The sequence below is a fragment of the Limulus polyphemus genome, unplaced genomic scaffold (genome assembly GCF_000517525.1).
Source record: "Limulus polyphemus unplaced genomic scaffold, Limulus_polyphemus-2.1.2 Scaffold1174, whole genome shotgun sequence".
In the NCBI taxonomy this organism is placed as follows: domain Eukaryota; kingdom Metazoa; phylum Arthropoda; class Merostomata; order Xiphosura; family Limulidae; genus Limulus; species Limulus polyphemus.
This window is the reverse complement of record NW_013666784.1, coordinates 62,815-80,830: the sequence shown is the minus strand read 5'-3', so window position 1 is coordinate 80,830 and position 18,016 is coordinate 62,815. Positions and strand designations below refer to the sequence as shown.

Sequence of the window (18,016 nt, the reverse complement as noted above, 5' to 3'; positions counted from 1 at the left end):
TATGAATATTCATATAAAAAACTATCAATATTATTAAAGATTTTTGATATTTTGTTTTATGGTAGCTTATGCAAAATATACCACACTTAGTGAGTAGTTATAGTATTATCAACCATTTACTTTTGATCTTAAGACTTATTCAGAAATTGATGTTAAAGTCACTTAAAAAAAAAGTTATATTTTGTAGCTTTTTAATACCAAAATGGTCATGTTACATATACACAGTTTTGCATTGTATCACAATTATTACTAACAATAATTTATCTTAGTGCCTTATAACAATTAATCAAAAATTAATTATTACTTGGTTTTTCTACACAGCACAGATAAAACTATTAAATGAGACGTACACAAATAAGGTTGGCTAAATACATCTCTTTGAAATCTTGGTAACAGAAGAGTAAGGTAATATCGGGTTTCGACCCCCGAGGCAGACAGCCCATAATGCAGCTCTGCGTTAAGCAACACGCAAAAAAAAGTACTGTCTACGTTGCGAACGTCCACGCAATCTACTAAAAACTAATTAATACTGTTTCCCAATTTCTCTCTGTTTATTTTTTTACTTTAAAATAATTATACTATTAAATGTATAATATTTCTCGATGTTGCATTATCGAAAGAAGAATTGAGCACCTGAAATAAAAAAAATAAAAAAACTGGAAAACGGGTCTCAACGTTTTACTAAGTTCATAAAAAAAAGACAAGTGCAAGGCTTGAGAAAACATTGTTCATTTGAAGTCATTTCAGTTGTTCCCTCTCGGTTTCACGTAGACCATTAAATGAGATAAACATAAATGGTTTAGAAATTGGAGACAAACATTAAAAAAATCTTAAATCTTTAGTTACTTCCAGAGATTCTTCTGAACACAGGAACATTACACCCTGCTAGTAGTGTGACGTTATCATCATGTTGCTCGAGATATCACATTTTATAGCCTATATACCACAAATGTCCCATTTTTTGAACGTGTATTTACGTCAAATCAACAGATAACTGAGAAGCTCTATGTTGCTATTATAAACGACGAGACATTTAAGCCAGCAAAGCAAACAGTATAAAGCTTGGTATGTTAAGTGCTAAGTTAGTACTCACTTCTGTAATACGAATTCTCAAACATCATCTTCTTAATGATTTACTATTAGTTACTCAAATGACGTACAACTGTATATTCTTTTAACATAACAAAACTATTGCAAACTCAAAAAAAAAGTTCATCTCCATTAATATATTTTGGCTGAAAGATTACATCACCTGTCACCGCATGGATTTATACAGCCAGTGTTTACATGAATATTGACCGCTTCAATAAATAACATTTTATACAATTTTCTATATCACATTTTACTGTAGTTAACACTGCAGTGTTTAGAACAACCTATTCAACCTGACTAAATAGCCATTTTATTCACAAATAGGTACAGAAATAATTCAATCATTTGTACTTCTCAAGGGTATACGAACAAAAAACGAAACATAGGAGTACTAGTAAAAAGGAAAAATAAGTTATATCGAGATTCTGCAAATAACTTACAACAGATAGCGATAGAGATATTAAATTAGTGAACATGCTACAGATACATATATATATATAATAATATTCTAAACTTTATTCAACTTTAACCAATACATTTACGTTTTTATTGCTAGATTACTTAACTATACTGTAATGACATTATTACCTAGTTATTCACCAAATATTTTACATATTATGAATAACTACTGTTCATCTCTGAATAAACTAAAATAAATCCACATTATTCTCAAATTAAAAACATAAATGCCCTATTTTAATATCAAAAACAAGTTACAAGTTCCAAAACCTTCAAACGAATAAAAAGAAATAAATTTGTTTCCCAAAATATTACAACACCATAAAATAACAACGTGATGATAACAGTGTAAAAAATATATATAAAATAATAAAGGTTAAAAAATATAAACAGTAAAAACAGTGAAATGAATACGGTAAATTGGTCATCCATGGAGCAATGTGATAACTACTAAAATCTTGTTCCTTTCTAACTGGCAAGAAGTGAAACACTATTGGTCAGCTATTTCTTAACTATTACAAACATTTGAAAAGTTCTGAAAACACATCTACACACACTTTAAATACATATTAGACTTAAAAAGTTTTTTTTTCTGAAATAGTAACTACCAGTTCAATGAAAATAGAAGCGGAAATAAATATTTTAGAACAAGTAATACAATGAAATTAATAAAAAAACAAAGGCTACTGTTAGTCCTTGATCTAGCCTCTATAATCTAGAGTTACAAATTTGATTTTTAATTACATTTTTCTCGTAAATGAAAAAAAATGATAAAATCATGAATATTGGACTATCCACTTGAACAACAGTCTGATAAATATTATATATATATATATACAATTTCCTTCGCAATGCACATGTATAAAAGAATAAGAAACCAAGAAAGAAAAGGGTTTAAAATTTTATGTTTTATACTCCATAGAAGACCTAAATATTCTGACATGGTCATATCTGGTTAAAATGATATGCAAAAATGTAATTCATACTGAAATATACCAACCCTTTTTTTAACATAATTTTTTCAGAACAGTAAATGCCAATTATATTAAATGATTGAACACAAACATTTTTCAGAATGGATGGCATAAAATAATACATGTTAATTTGTACAAAATGTTTGATCTGAAAAAAGGATGGTTCAGATCTGTAAACTTATTTACATCAAATGACTGAACATAAGTTACATAAGTCTATTAAATGTGGTATTCAAAACTACAAAAAAAGTTCCGATATTTACATTTCTTCTTCCTACAAATAAAAGACGAATATAGATGCAAAAATGAAACAGATTAAAAGCTATGTTGGCATTGTAACAATGGATTTAAAAATTCAAGTTAATACCCCTAACCAAAGCAAGTAATGCATATATTTCAATGTGAAAACAAAAGAAACATGTGAGGACCAAGGTGTGTTAAAACCTTTAGTTTTTCATATTCATTAAATTTTGATTTTTGAGGAAAACACAACTTTTTACAATACACTGGTAAATCTCATGACAACAGTGTTAGATATAGTTTAAATACATAACTGTTTTTTGTCTCACAAAACATATACGATTCCACAATATTACAGGGTTTTCATATCTTTACATTTGTATTTTTTTCAAAGACTATTTGTGTTACATTAAAACAATTAGTTGACTAACTTTAAGAAATATTTTAACATTTAGTAATATTTTTTGGATAATACTAATTGTGACTTCATAGCCTTCATTTAATTTGTTCTGAATTATTTTAGAAATATGTTTTCATACCTTACACCAACGTCTGTATTCTGGCAAGCTTTAATGCTTATAAAGAAAGTGATTATTTTATTTCACTTCTTGACTTGATTTTTCTTTTATTAGTTCCAAGTTTTTTTTGTTTTTTTTTGAGATAACATTATGATTTTCTGAAAATTAGTCTGTCAGTCCCTGTTAGTGTTCTGATCAGACTGGTTCTTGAAAGTGAAAAAACATGATGAGTAAATTTGATAATTTTTCTCTGAATGTTCTTGTAATATTCTGTGAATCAGCTACTTGTGTTTTCAATAGTGAGAACTATGGTGGATTGGTTCTTGAAAGATAAATTATAAAAACAGCATTGGAAGAGCCAATAAATGTATCATTTTCAAAATTCACTTTTCTTTGATACCTTTCACAAAACTGCTACTTATGGAAGATACATGCAAAGACATACATACTAATATTACAAACGTGTGTGTGTGTGTGTGTGTGTGTGTATATATATACATACACACAGTCATGTACAAAGTGTTTACCTGTATACTGTATCTCTGTTACCAAAGATAAAACTCTTTTAATGTTAGAAGTTTTCAAACCACCTTAAAAGCATTTGTCATGCCTCTACTCATACCTCTTATGACATATGAAATTGGCTTCATGTTTGGCATTTTTTAATACTGTGACATACTTTCCTAACACCATGTAACATTGGTGAAGAATAACATCTCACACATTACTTAAGGTCACCAACAGAGAGCACCACCTATTTATTACAATGTACACAAGAATGATTTCATAGATATGATATAGTATGTAGTAATTTAAAGTACCAGTGAAAAAATATTGTTCCAGAAAAAACTGAAAGAGTGATTCAAACAGATTAACCATGTAAGGACTTTCTATTAAAGGTTAATATTTAATATCACGATGATGTTTTTAATACAATAAATTAAAGACAAGAACATTTCAAATCAATGGCATCTAATTTTACAGTATATTATTGGAACTTTTTGTTATCAAGATAAATTATGTGCATACATAAAAAAAAATTAATTGTACCCTAAAACTAGTGGTACGATAGTTTTAGGACTTTAAATGTTAAAATAACTGTTAACCCAGGGAAAATGGACATTTTACAAGAATGACAGTTGTGATCACCAAGAGTAGATCAAATACTGAAAAGTAGAAATAAAGAAAATGGCACAAAACTATATACAGAATTATTTTAGCACATCTGCAAACTCCATCTGTATAAGAGTTGGATATGCACTGAGACTAAAACATTAGAATTTCTTCTTAGTTATTTTTTGGATATGTACTTGAACAAACAAACTAGAATTGTATTTAGAGTAAATTCTGGGTATGTTTCTTGCAATGTACTAGAATCAATAGTTTCATGGATTAAATGAAATATATTTCAACAGTCCAGAAAGATATCTTCAAAATAGTAAAGCTAAAAATGTTTTTTGTATTTTGCTGTTACTGTGACCTTTGTTATGTTTTTAATGCACAACATTTACCACATAGTTTAAAAAAGTTCATTATTAAGTTAGTTTCAATGTGTTCCAATATCAAAATAATTTCTTATGGCTTAACACTTTCAATTCACATGGGGATATATATATTATATATTCCACTCTAGAACACTGTCACAGTAAGTATAACCTTTGTTTAAGCCTTAAAGTGTGATCTTATGTAAATATTATGAGGAATAGACATGAAGCCAAATAAAAAAAATATATAATTAATTACTAAATCATAAATGTTGCACATTAATTTGAAAAGTTTGGATATAAATGTACAAATAATTATTTTACTTAATACTTCTTATAAAATGAGAAAATAATCATCTATGAAATATTTCAGGCAATTATTTATAAAGCATTATGTTGATATAACAAGTAATAAGCAAGATATAAGTAATTATATAACACCACACGTTTACTGTGTGTATCTAAAAATAAAAAATTATTTATCTATAAATGTGGCAGTGAAAGCATTAATAAGCAATTGATTACATGTATTAAAGATACGGGAAAACTTTTATGATATTTAAAATAGTTAGTTAGCATTTTCATTCAGTATTCTAAAAAAAAAATCAAGCAATAATTATAATATGCACAATCAAATAAGCCACTTATCAACTCAAAAAGTTGTTACTGAGTTTTGCAGGTAACAGAGATACACATATCACAAAAAGAGAGTTTACTAAGATATAAGACTGGTTTTGGCAATAACGTCTAAGCGCTAGTTTCATTCACACTTGAGAAGGTTGCACTACTGTTTTATTGTTGGTGGTCCTTACTTCTATGTTGGCATTAAAGTCAACCTGTTCCAGAAGATAACTTTCTTCCAAGTCAATTCCAAATCCTGGGTTAGAGGTGATTTTTGGGAGATCATCAATGTCATCTGGAATTTCTGGAGAAAATCACATAAGGTTTAAGACTCAACACTTAAGATAGACTCAATTTTTTCATCAAATGCCACTCAGTATACATTTCAAAATGAATAATTCCAATCACTAATGATTTTTATCTTAGAAATAAAATAAGATTTGTTTCACCATACTATTTAACCTTTCCTGGTAACAGATAAAAAACTATTAAACTATTTGATATAAATATGGTTGTTTGGTGCTTTATGGCGCAAAGCAACGAGGCTATCTGTGCCAAACAACCAGTAAAAACAGTGAAAGTAGAATAAAATGTAAAAATACAGCAATTTAAAATCAAAATATGTCGATTAAAGATTTCAACCAAGATGTCTCCAGAATGGAGCTTCTTAACTGACTTTGGAGAGCAAGCAAGCCCCTCTAAACTATTCTGAATAAAAAAGGGGACATTTGCCCTAAAGATTTATCGGATAGTGAATGCAAGATAGGAAAACGAAGTACGGGTCCACATTGTGGTGCAGACTACTGTTCAGAGTTTTCTAGGTGTGGTCGTTTACCAATTAGCAGAGTTTTTACACTTTTTTTATTGGGATTGGGGGATCCATAATAAAAGAAAAAGATTCAATGCTTACTGACCCCACCTGCTATGGAGTCCTACAAGGGGACACACTACAATGTCAAACAAGGACACTGCAGCAATGCTAGGGTTTCATGAGCACTATACCCAAACACCAGCATCAGACACAATGTCCACAACACCTGCTGAGAATGCCCAACACTGGTACTCAGTTGACCCTAGCCCGAGTGGACCAGCCGATTGACCTTGGTGTTGCAATGCCCCAGACACCACTCAACCACCAGAATCCTCTCCTCCCCTTCACGGGTCACCACACATGGCAAACATGTGGGTGGCTGTTTAGATCCCAGAGGAAGTAACTGAAAATACAGAACCTTCCCTGGGAGGTCCACTCACTACATACAGGAATCCATGTCGAGGCGATATAAATATATTCAAGATGATATATAACTTATTACTGTCTGTTATATTCATACATTACTGTAAGTGCCTTTTTCAAAGAAATACATAAACTTCAGGATTGAAGAAATGAACATAGCAAGATTCAACTAAAGTATATGTTAAAGTTAACATTCTCTAAATCTGAAAATGTATTTCTGATAGTACCTCCACACACACATAGAAATGCTAATTCCTTTTTGCACCTGCCTATGAGACTTGCATGCCACTAGCTTTGAGCTAATTCTCACCTAAGTTCATGTGTTTAAAATGAAATGCACTGGTGCATGATTACATCTTTACCAGGGTACTGTTCACCCAAGATGAAAGGGAGGGAAAGGTGAAAGAGCCTGAACTGTTGCAGGGATGCAAGGAACAAGATCATGACCATCCAAGCACCCTCGTGCAAGTGGTTGGCAAGCCAATACGTGTAGTGTGGTTAGGGCATGATTAGACCATCACTTCAATTCTACTAGACAGACTCTGCTACACTTGAAGAAGAAGGGGGAAGAATATGCAGCTGGAAAGGTTTTTTACTACAAACAGTGCAATGGATGACTGCAAAGCTCTATTTTTAAAAGCCAGCAAGTGTAAGCCAAAGAAGTGGGCAGTCACTTCTCTGGTGTTGGCTTTTTCAACTGAGTAAATTTGTATACCACAAGGATACCTCAAGTGGTCTTACAGAACACTTCATCTCGCATTGGGCAATGGTAGAGCCAAGACTGATGAGCTGAACACTTCCATTATACTGGCTCAATGCAGGTTTTCGGAAATAAGAATACTTTGGGAGGCAACACAAAGCACCTAGTGATATTCTGTTCAACAGAAAGGGAGAGAAATGTAAAAGAAAACATATTTATCCAATTCAAAGATGGTGGATTGATTACGTATGGCAACTGGTGGAAGTTGAAATCCTGTGGGAGATGAAACAGCCAGGTGGTGAAGAAAAGGAGCGATGAACATGTGGAAAGTCATCCACATGCTCACCTGGAGGATCTCGTCCCAAGGCTGACAAGGTTGGGAAGCAAGAGAATGAGAATAGTCATTAATCAGATGCAAAGAAATGTGAAAATAGTCTGTGAACATCTACGTCAAGAGAAGATTATATCCACAGGACAAGTTGATGGACCCATTTAGTAAGGATAGAAGGAGAGAGGTCCCCGAAAGAATGGGCATCCCAGGGTAGAAACAGATGATGGAGGGGACCCTGAAAGGGAGAAGTCTCTGATAAGTAACACCAAAAAACACAAACAGGGCAACAAGTGCTCATCCAGGTCTGAATGACCATAGAGGTGAGATATAGAAAGAAGGGAGGTAGGAGAGAAAGATATTTTCTACACAGCAGAAGTCTGAAGAAGGAAAGACTGGTCTGGGTAGAGAAGTATATAAGTGCAGTAGAAGAGGGTGTAGGAGAAACATGAAGAGCATGGACATTTGAGTGATGGCAACCACAGGCAAGAAGAAGGAAGAAATAAGACGTGAGAGAAAAAGTGGTACAAAGAGCAAGAAGCCAATGGCTTGAATGGTGCACATATGAGAACATGGAAACCCACATTAAGGACCCAGTAAGGCATGGGAGTTTGGCAAAGAGAACAGTGAAGCAGGAAGGAGTAGAAGGGAGTGAAAAGGACAGAGGAAAAAAACATCCTGTAGTTACAGGAAGGTGAAACATGGAGTCTTCCTCCCGATAATCAGAAATAGTGGAGACCAACAAGACATGGTCAAACAGCCAATTTAAAAAAGGAGCAAGATAAAGCACACTAGGACAGCTGGGAGGAAAAAAGTGTCAGATAGATTAATGACAAAAGATCATCAGTGTCATTGATAAATAAACAAAGTGGTAGGGCAATAGGAATGTGACAAGATGGTCTGGCCTGACAGTTGATGGACCTCACAAATCCCATACATGAAGATAGAGGGATGACATCCTTGATGAAAAAAGGGACATGGAGGTTGAAGCAAAAGTGAGGGGTCTGGACACTAAGTGAAGAGGCAGAGAAAACCAAGGCTGAATTGAATAAAGAGTCATCACACTAGGAGTTGAGAAGTGTTGTATATCATGTCAAAGACCTAAGGAAGGAGTGAAGAAGGAGAATAGGAATATAGAAAAAAAGTTAGACCAGTCCTGGCTGAGAGCTTTGACAGCCAGAGCCAAAGGATAAGGAACAGGGGACCAGAAGGGAGGAAGATTGGACTAGAGAGGGATGGTAAAGGCATATATGAGGGAAGTGCCCAACCTAGAGCAATCCCAAGAAAAGACCTGAAGATAAAGAAGCCACTATGTGGGTACGAATGTGGTCTGGCCAAGAGAGGTGGTATACCACAAGGTTCACAGCCCCTGGCATGTGACAGGCAACAAGACAAACTTAATATGAATGAGCCCAGAAGACTAGTTCTAATGCCCCAAAGCAAAGGTAATGTAAGAAACAACCATAGATATGTCAAAATGGATTGTGACAGAAGGGGAAGGATGTGAGAAGATATCCAACAAACAACAAGAAGAACATGTTGATGTGGAGTGAATGCTCATCCTGCATCCAAATGCCAGATGCAGTGTGGTCACCTGAAAATGAGTCTTAATCTGAGAGGGAACTGTCAGTGAAGAGATAGGTCCAGCTTGGGAGTGGGTAAGAGAATGCTGGAAGTAGTATGGGCATGACCCAGTCACCATGATAATATTTCAAGGAGAGGGTGTAAACAAATGATGACAATGGTACTGGAGAAAGTATAGCTTAGATCCACAAGGTACACTGGAGGAGGCTCATGCCATAGTCCCTGATAGTGAAAGAACCCCTCTTGCAGGATGAGAATGAGAAGCACAAATCCTGGTGACCAGCTACTTCATAGCTCGCAGGTGAAGAAGAGAAGGCTGAGCTCAGCTGAGATAATAGATAATGAAAATGCCCAAAATCATCAAATACTGAGCAGACATGAGAAAGGACTTTGATATCTTGACAAGCCACCCCAACTGAGTAGCCTCTTGCAAAAGAAGGGAGATGTGAGAAAAGGATACCATCTGAGAATGGGCCAATAGAAGTCAATCATCCAAAAAGAGGAATGACAACTACAGACCGTTATGATGGCAAGTGAAGGCCCTTACTATAAAAATTAATATAAAAGGGGATAATGCTATGTCGAAGGGAAGAACAAGGAATTGGAAGATGCAAGTCTTATGAACGGAATGTAGAAACCATATGGAGGACAAATCAATAAGGATGTGTAAGAAAGTGTCTGACATGTTGACTATGGCCAACTGCAGACTCGGTGAAGACTATAGATGGAGTCATAGAGAAGAGGAAAGGAAATAAGAAGAGGAATGATGAGAAGTAGGGACAAAGACTGAGAGGGAGAAACTGAAAAAACGACCGTCAGCATAAAATGTGACCCCCTTCTGATGAAGAGGAAGAAGATGAGTACCCACAGCATTGGACATGATAGGACAGTCACTAACATGAAGAGCAATGAATCAGACATTGGGTAGTGGGAGCATGAGAAAAAGAGGAAGGCCTGGAACCTGAAATGGGAAGGTTAGGGGTAGACTGATCCAAATGAGGAATAGGAGTCAAAGAACAAAGTCAGGAAAGAAGAAAAACCTGGGAAGGTAATGAGGACTGAAGTTGTAAAAAGTGGAACAGGCTAAGCTGGCAAAGAAAAGGGAACAAACTTCTACAGAAAACCCCTCTGGAGCATGATGAAGTGCCTCAGAAAAAAAAAAAGATGGAGGGAAGAGAGGAAATTCAGGAGGTGGTGAGAAAAAAGATGAAGACACAAAATTGGGGACAGAGAGCAAAATAGAAGGTAAGGGGCCTAATCCCAAAGCAGGACAAATAGATACCAAAGCCAGGGAATCTAGAAAGGAAAGGAAGAATGTCTGCAAGTCAGGACAAAAAGAATCACAAATGCAAGGGGGATGAGGCATTTGAGTGTAAGGGAAGAGCTGTTAGAGAAAGGAAACAGCATAAACCCTAATAACAAGCAAGGAGGAAAGACAAAATAAACCCCAAGAATTGGATTAATGGAGTAAAGAACAGAAATATTAATGGATGCAGGCGAAAAATAAGGAAAGGAACATACCTGAGAATGAAATCCAAAAGAGACTGGAAGGTAAAGATCGTTTCTCGAAAAGCAAAGCACGTTAAATTCATAGTCCATTAGGCCATTCTCAACTGATGAGAAAGAACATCAGCTGACAGGATTGGAGTAGGAGGTCCAGCAAGCATGTGGTAATCCACAAAACTCAGCAAAGGTTGCAATGTTCCCAACAGTTAATGAGCCTCCAGAAGCCATATAAGAAATAAGGCTGCTGTGTGTAACATCATCACTCACATATTACAAAATATAAGTCATCATCATTTTAGAATTCAAGATAATAATCAAAGCTTTTGAAGCAAAAATTAAATAAAACAATAAACCAAAGTTTTCTTAACAAATGCAAGTCTCAAAATTTAACTCAAGTGAGAAATTTGTGCACATCTGTTCAATGCAATGCTAAGGAAAAGAATGTAGTTACCATGAGTGCAAGTGCCTAGATGGTGTTATTGTGCATGAAGGTTGTGTTGCTCTCCTTTTGCTGGAAGGCTATTGTCACATGATGACATCATCATGCACAAGCACATTTCACATTAAACACCTATTTAGGTGGGTGTTAGCTCAAGACTAGTGGCATGCAAGTCTCATAGGCAGATGCCATTTATGTGTGAAGAAGCAAGTTATCATCTTGGAACTAAGAATTTACTAATTTTATGTAGCAGACTTAAACCAGAGTATTTATGAACCTATTGATCTATGAACCATAAGTAGCATGATCCAATCATACTAAACGTTAACCTCAGAATCTGAGAACCGAATGGAACAAGATCAAATCATAGTCAATATTAACCTTTGGATACATGAGTTGAATGTAGCAAGTTTCAATCTAAGTAAATATTACCCTCAGGATCCAACAACTAAATGTAACAAAATTCAAACAAAATATACAAAACTTCTCGTTACTAATAAAGATTTAAAAGAACTCAGCAATATTAATTGGAAGCACTTTAAGCCTGTTGACTTGTACATGTGTGTTAGAATCCATAAAAAAAAGGAACTAATGGTCTAGTATTATTTTATGAAAATTATTACTTCTGATTGTTGAAAAGTTATCGTTTCCCTAAACTTAAAATGTATTTCCAAACATACTTACCTCCACTGACACTAATAGCTATTCTTGACCTTCATCTTTTCCATCTAATGTTGTGTTCACTTTCTCCAGTCTTTATATAACCCACTCCACTGCTCTTGGCAATATCTAATTTGCAAAATTTTATGCCGGCTCTCACACACCCTCTATGCAGGTACTGTATATAAGCACTGTATGCAGACAATAAAATCACTTTTTCAAGACTCGCCTCATTCCGGTCACTAACACTGGCTCTTAATGGGGAGGAAGGGAGGGAGAGTGTCAGCAGAAGTAAGTATGTTTCAAAATACATTTTCAGTTTAGAAAAATGATAACTTCCAAAATATACATATCTCCACTGACACTAATAACTAGAATCCCACACTGAGGAGGAGGGGCCGGTGAGGACAGATCATACAGAAAGTATCTGCAGAGAACAATTATTTATCATGACAAGTGGTATCAAAGTGGGGAACACCAATCTACATCCAGAACAGATATGCTCTTCTCCCAGAACTACATAAAATTGAAAAGAGTTGAATATAATACAAGTATGATGGTCTAGACCCGGCCAAACAGCCAAGGTTCCACAACTTAGGTTGGATTTAAGGGGTCATGGTACCCACATCCCATGTTGGTGGCCAGGGCAGTTGGACCGCAGATATATATATATATATCTTTGCATTTTGAGCCACCAGATTTATGAAAGAAAGAAAGCAACACCAAAATGGACAATCCTTCTGATTAACTTGAAGAAGTCCAAAAGGCAACATCCCAGTTCTGGATTGATGAGATCATATGCCATACTACACCAAAGTCCGGAACTCACCCAGTCTGGATTTATAAACAGTTGTCTTTACTCCCCCATCAAGTGGGCAAAGAGAATTCCACTTACCCATGGAATTATGGTGAGGATGTAGAACACTGTCCCACCAAGGACAAAGATAGGACCACGTCACGTTTGGATTTATGAGGAGATAGTGGATCCCCTGCATGAACAACACAAGACTTGATAGTGTTCATAAGAGGGTCCAAGCCCCCCGCCCACCAGATAGCTAAGCATCAAATCTGGACTGGTTTTACAAGTAGGCTAACGCGTAGGTTGGTTCTGCTCCTACCGACATCTGAAAAAACTTCCAGGGACCCAGGTAGGAGGGTCCCCTACTTCACCTTCTTCTCCAAGATTGGAGAAAACTCAACACTCCAAAGGAAAATCCTCTATCCACCACCTCAACGACTGGGAATTGGGTGTGGTAAGGACTCCCAAGCTCCACTAGTAGAAGTAAGGGGGGAACATAAGCATTGGGGAGTCCTGAGGAACAGATCTCCAGAGACAGTGCAACAGGTGAACCACGTTCTCTAATTTTTAAAAGCAAACTAATCTTGACTGATTCAGATTCTAAGATCAGCAGAGACTGGCAAAATCACCTTTAGCTTTACTCATGACAGTCCATAAGTAGCGGTTGGTTAGAAATATTGTAATATGATATCATCATCCAGAATTGTGTCCAGAAGGTCTTATGGAACACCTCATCTTGACAGAGCCCATTGCAACCAGGAACCGACATAAAGGTTGCTAGTGCAGAATTTAAATACAAGCATACCTCACTGGGAAACGCCACTGAATTGGATCCAAAAGAAATCAAAAGGGACCTAAGAAGAGAAAAGAACAAATAACTGTAAAACAAATAACACATTACTCACCTCCCTGTTAAATTCTGGTAGAGGTAGTCAACACAGCCACAGGAGGAAGACGAAATCCCATCGAAGAGGAAACTACCAGATCGTGAATGTGTCGGGAGAAGTCCACATACCGGCCCACAAAATATCTTCTAAAGAACAGTTTAACCAGGCAGCCAAAGACATCAAAATGTGACGAATCTGGTTAGAGGTGACGTGGAGCATTTTGCAATAAGCCTGAAAAAGCAATATGGATCAACTTCCAAAGCCATCTGCACACTGCAGGATCCCAATGAGATAAAAAGTCTGTTCCTAGGGCCTTGAAATGATTCCGTATGAGCCACATAACATCTGAGCACCCTGATGGGACATAACAAATGATCTAGATCTACAGTAATGATGAGAAATTCCAGGTAACTGAATAGGAGAAAAAGATTTGTTTCCTTCTCTGGCAGTGAGAGTTTTTGAAATAAATGATCGGTTGGGATAGAGCAAAACGTAGGTAGAATGATAGAGGGTCCACTGAACATGAATGGCAAATAAATCAGAACAACAGCATCAAGAAGCTAACAGCAATAAAAAATAAACTTTGAGGGAAAGGTGATATAATGAACAGGAGGCCATGGGTTCAAAGAGATGACATGATAAAGCATGTAAAACAACCCTAAAGTCACCAATTAGGCAGTTGAAAGGGTTGTTTGGGTCGGAAAATATGAAAAGAATATAGGGGAGTCAAAAACCTTCTGATATTTACAATATCGAAAAGTAGTTGCAAAGGAAGCTTTATATAAAGCAACGGTGGAAGAAGCAAGACCTTTTTCAAAATTCCATGTAAAAAAAAACATGATATCATGGAAACAGTTGGATGAAAGGGATTGAAACTTCTTCTCAGACACCACTAACGATAAGCAGTCCATTTCTGCTGATAGATTGCCAAAGTAGGTCGCCAGAGGGATTTTGTCAAATAAATGAAAACTTTAGCAGTTAAACCCCTATTATGGGCAAAGGACTGCATAACTTCCATGCATGAAGATTGAGTCGTCAAACATCGGGATGTTGAATGTTGGACCGAGGTTGTCTCAATAAGGATGGGCGAAGAGGAAGAAGTGGACATTCTTGAAGCAACTGTAGAAGAGGAAACCATGTCTGAGTTGGCCAAAAAGGTGCAATCAAGAGAACCTGACAAGGTGCGAAACGAATCATAGACAAGACTCTGGATAAGAGACAAACCAGTGGAAAGGCATATAGATGTAGTCCCGTCCAGTCTTGACTGAAAGTATCTATCACCAGGACTTGTGGATGAGGAACAGGAAACCAGAACAATGGTAGCCATGCATTCCAATGGGTTGCAAAAGCGTCAATCACCGGTGCTCCGAACTGAGAACAAATCTACTGAAAAACCTTCTGATGTAACATCCATTCTGTTGGAAGAATTCAATGGGGTCAAGAAAGATGATCTGCAATAAAATTCATGACTTCTGGTACATGGCAGGCTAAAAGATATATGTTGTGGGAATGAGCCTAATACAGAAGATCTAAAGTCTGGAAACAGAGATCCCGAGAACAAGTACCTCCCTAACGAAAAAGATAAGAGACTATTATGGAGTTGTCTGAGTGAATCATGACTATTTTTCTGATCAAGATAAGAAGACCTTGAATCATTGCTCAATGTACTGCAAGAGGTTCCAGAACATTGATATGCAGGGTAGATTCAGGGTTCATCCAAACACCCAGGAATTCCTGTCCCTGAAGAAAAGCACCCCATCTGTGAAGAGATGGATATCTGAACCCCAATAGTCGTGTTATTCCTGTCCAACCACCACTGGAGATCTGCAATCTCGTTCTCAAACAAAGAGACTGGTTGATCCAAATAATTGATGTGCATGCTCCATTGGTTGCAAAGTGCCCACTGAAGAGACATTATATGGGCCCGACCCAATGGTAGAAGGGATTCGATAGAAGCCCAGATCCCCCAAAACAGGCAGAACCATCCGCACAGTGGGAAAAGGTGAAATAATCAAAAGCCTGACAATTTCTTCTATATGTTTAAGTCTGAGGGGAAGAAGTTTAAGCTTGACTCAAAGTGCATTGAAAAACACTCCAAGATGGACCAGGTATGGAGTTGGTGAGAGAATGGATTTTTCAAACCTGATAATGAAGTCCGCTCTTTTGGCTTTGGAAAGGAAAATCTGAGTATGTTGTTTGACAATATGATGAATTGGTGCCAAAAGAAGCCAATCATCCATATAGTGATGTGGGCACAGACCCAAAAAATGAATATGCTGAGCAAAGGCCCGTACTACTCAGCAGAAGACATATGGTGCTGAAGCAAGTCCAAATGGGATAGCCCTGAACTGGAATACTTGATCCTCATGCACAAAATGCAGAAAAGATTGTGCTATGGGGATGTGAAGATAGGCTTCTGCAACATCGAATATGGTCATCCAAAGACCTGGTGAGAAGTGCTATTAAAGTTGAAAAAAAAAAGATTCTATGGTGAAACGAGGAGGCTGAAGAAAAAGATTTAGTCGAGATAAATTGATGATAGGATGCCAATCTCCAGTTTTCTTGGGCACCAGAAAGAGATGAGAATAGAATCCTGGATGAATGGGATCAACCTTCTTGATGGCTCATTTGAGAAATAACTCCTAAATGGCTCGGGCTCGAAGACGTATAAATGAGGTTTGAAGGAGGAAAAATGACTGGAAGGGAGGATAGAGAAGGAGGAGAAATAAACTGAATCTTGAATCCCAAATCAAGCAGTCTGAGTACCAAATGACTGATGGTGAAAGAATGCCAAATATGGTGAAAGAGATGTAACCGTCCTCCAACAGGATTTAGTAAAAATAGGTAGTCACCAATGGTGCTGGTGCCATTGTGCTCTGTTCGAAACTACCCAAGAATAAGGATGGAAATGATTAAGAGAACCAATGGAACAAGGAGTGGAAGGAGGGGCCTTGAGACCCAAAGGGACGAACCTGCAGATGTACCAGTTGAACTAGGATAGAGTTGAGCAGCCCAAGACAATAATGAATACTGCAAACGTGCTGTAGCAACTTTGCCTTCTAACTAATCTTGAATTCCAGCAAATAAATAAGGCCGAATAAATGGCTCTTCTCGTAAATCTCGAAAGGCAGAAAAAGGTATGTTAATACCCTCCAACAAAAGGCATCACGACTCAACAAGTCCCAGCAACAGACCAACCACAACATCAAGGCAAGAAGAGGACAAACATGTCATTGTAGAGACCAGTAAAGGGCCCAGTACATTGTCAAATTGTTGAGGCAATCAGTGATATGCTTCAGACAAAAGTTGAAAGGAAAAGAAGTATCTTATAACAGTAGTAAGATTCAAACAAATCCGTGAAAATTGCAACCTGTTAACCCGATGACTACTGGTACTAACTTTCTTAGTAGGCAATGCAAGTGTGATGGCAAAATCATTTGTGAATTGAAAAAATGATAGAGAACTTATCTTTTAATGGATTTCTGATTTTATTTTTATAAATAGTAGCATAACATTCAATTATTTGTACAAAATTGTATTATTTAATGAAGTTTAAAGAGGAATTTAATGAAAAAATTCCTAAAATACATTTTAAACTGTAAATAAGCGCCCTCTAAGAAGAAATGTTTTTTTTCAAAATTTTTTTAAAGATATTTCCTTTCACCTCAGCACTGGTCCTGCCATCTATGATTGGTAGCTAAACCTTTTTCTAGTCTGTTTTCTTTATAAAACTGCATCTGGGCATGTTATACCTCAGTTGTAAAACTTTTAGCCAATCCTAGTCGAAAGTGTCAATTTCAGTACCAATTATTCCAATTGCTGTATCTCCCATTTGACAAATCATAGGATGATAAGGAAAGCACATGATGAAACGTTGTTCTCTGGATTTTTACAATATAAATATGGGTGGTGCTTATTATAGTAACTGCCATTTTATGTAAAGGTTGTATTTAGTACTGGCCAATAGGGCTTTTCTATAAGTGTTAGAAAAATTGTTTCTGGAAAAAACTGCATGGGATATACGTGACTTTTATTTTTTTTATATAGTAGCTTAAGTCATGCTGCATCGTATATCTGTTTATATTAATCATTATAGTTAACTCAAATTAGATATATTTTTTAGGAAAGTTGATCCACATGTTAGGGTTAAGAGTTACCGAGTGGCGAGTGCAAAGTCTTTACATGAATTAGACTTAGGACTTTGAACTGAAAGAGTTTGTGATTTTTTATATTCTTTTGAATTTAAATTTGTAGCTTTAAGCTCAATAATTTAGCATAATTTTATATTTAGTTCATAATAATATAATTCAGTATTTAGAATGATAAACTTGTGTGATTTGTACATAATACTACTAGTACCAGTAACACAAAAGAAATTTATAATTTTCCTTCTTACAATCTTTGCTTTGTAGTAAGACCCACACTTTTATTGTTATTGCGTTAGAATTAAAACAATCTAACTGATATATATATATATATATATATATATTA

At 36.0% G+C, this 18,016-nt stretch overlaps 1 protein-coding gene across 1 annotated transcript in view; it reads right to left on the bottom strand.

Annotated features, from left to right (window-relative positions):
- Positions 1-5,355: 5,355 nt before the first annotated feature.
- The window catches only part of LOC106462466 (nephrin-like), a 28,018-nt gene continuing 15,357 nt past the window's right edge, over positions 5,356-18,016 (bottom strand). Inside the window, exon 6 of the mRNA XM_013922392.2 lies at positions 5,356-5,692. Coding sequence (XP_013777846.1) covers positions 5,532-5,692 — 161 coding nt within the window. The 3' untranslated portion in view covers positions 5,356-5,531. The remainder of the gene's footprint in view (positions 5,693-18,016) is intronic.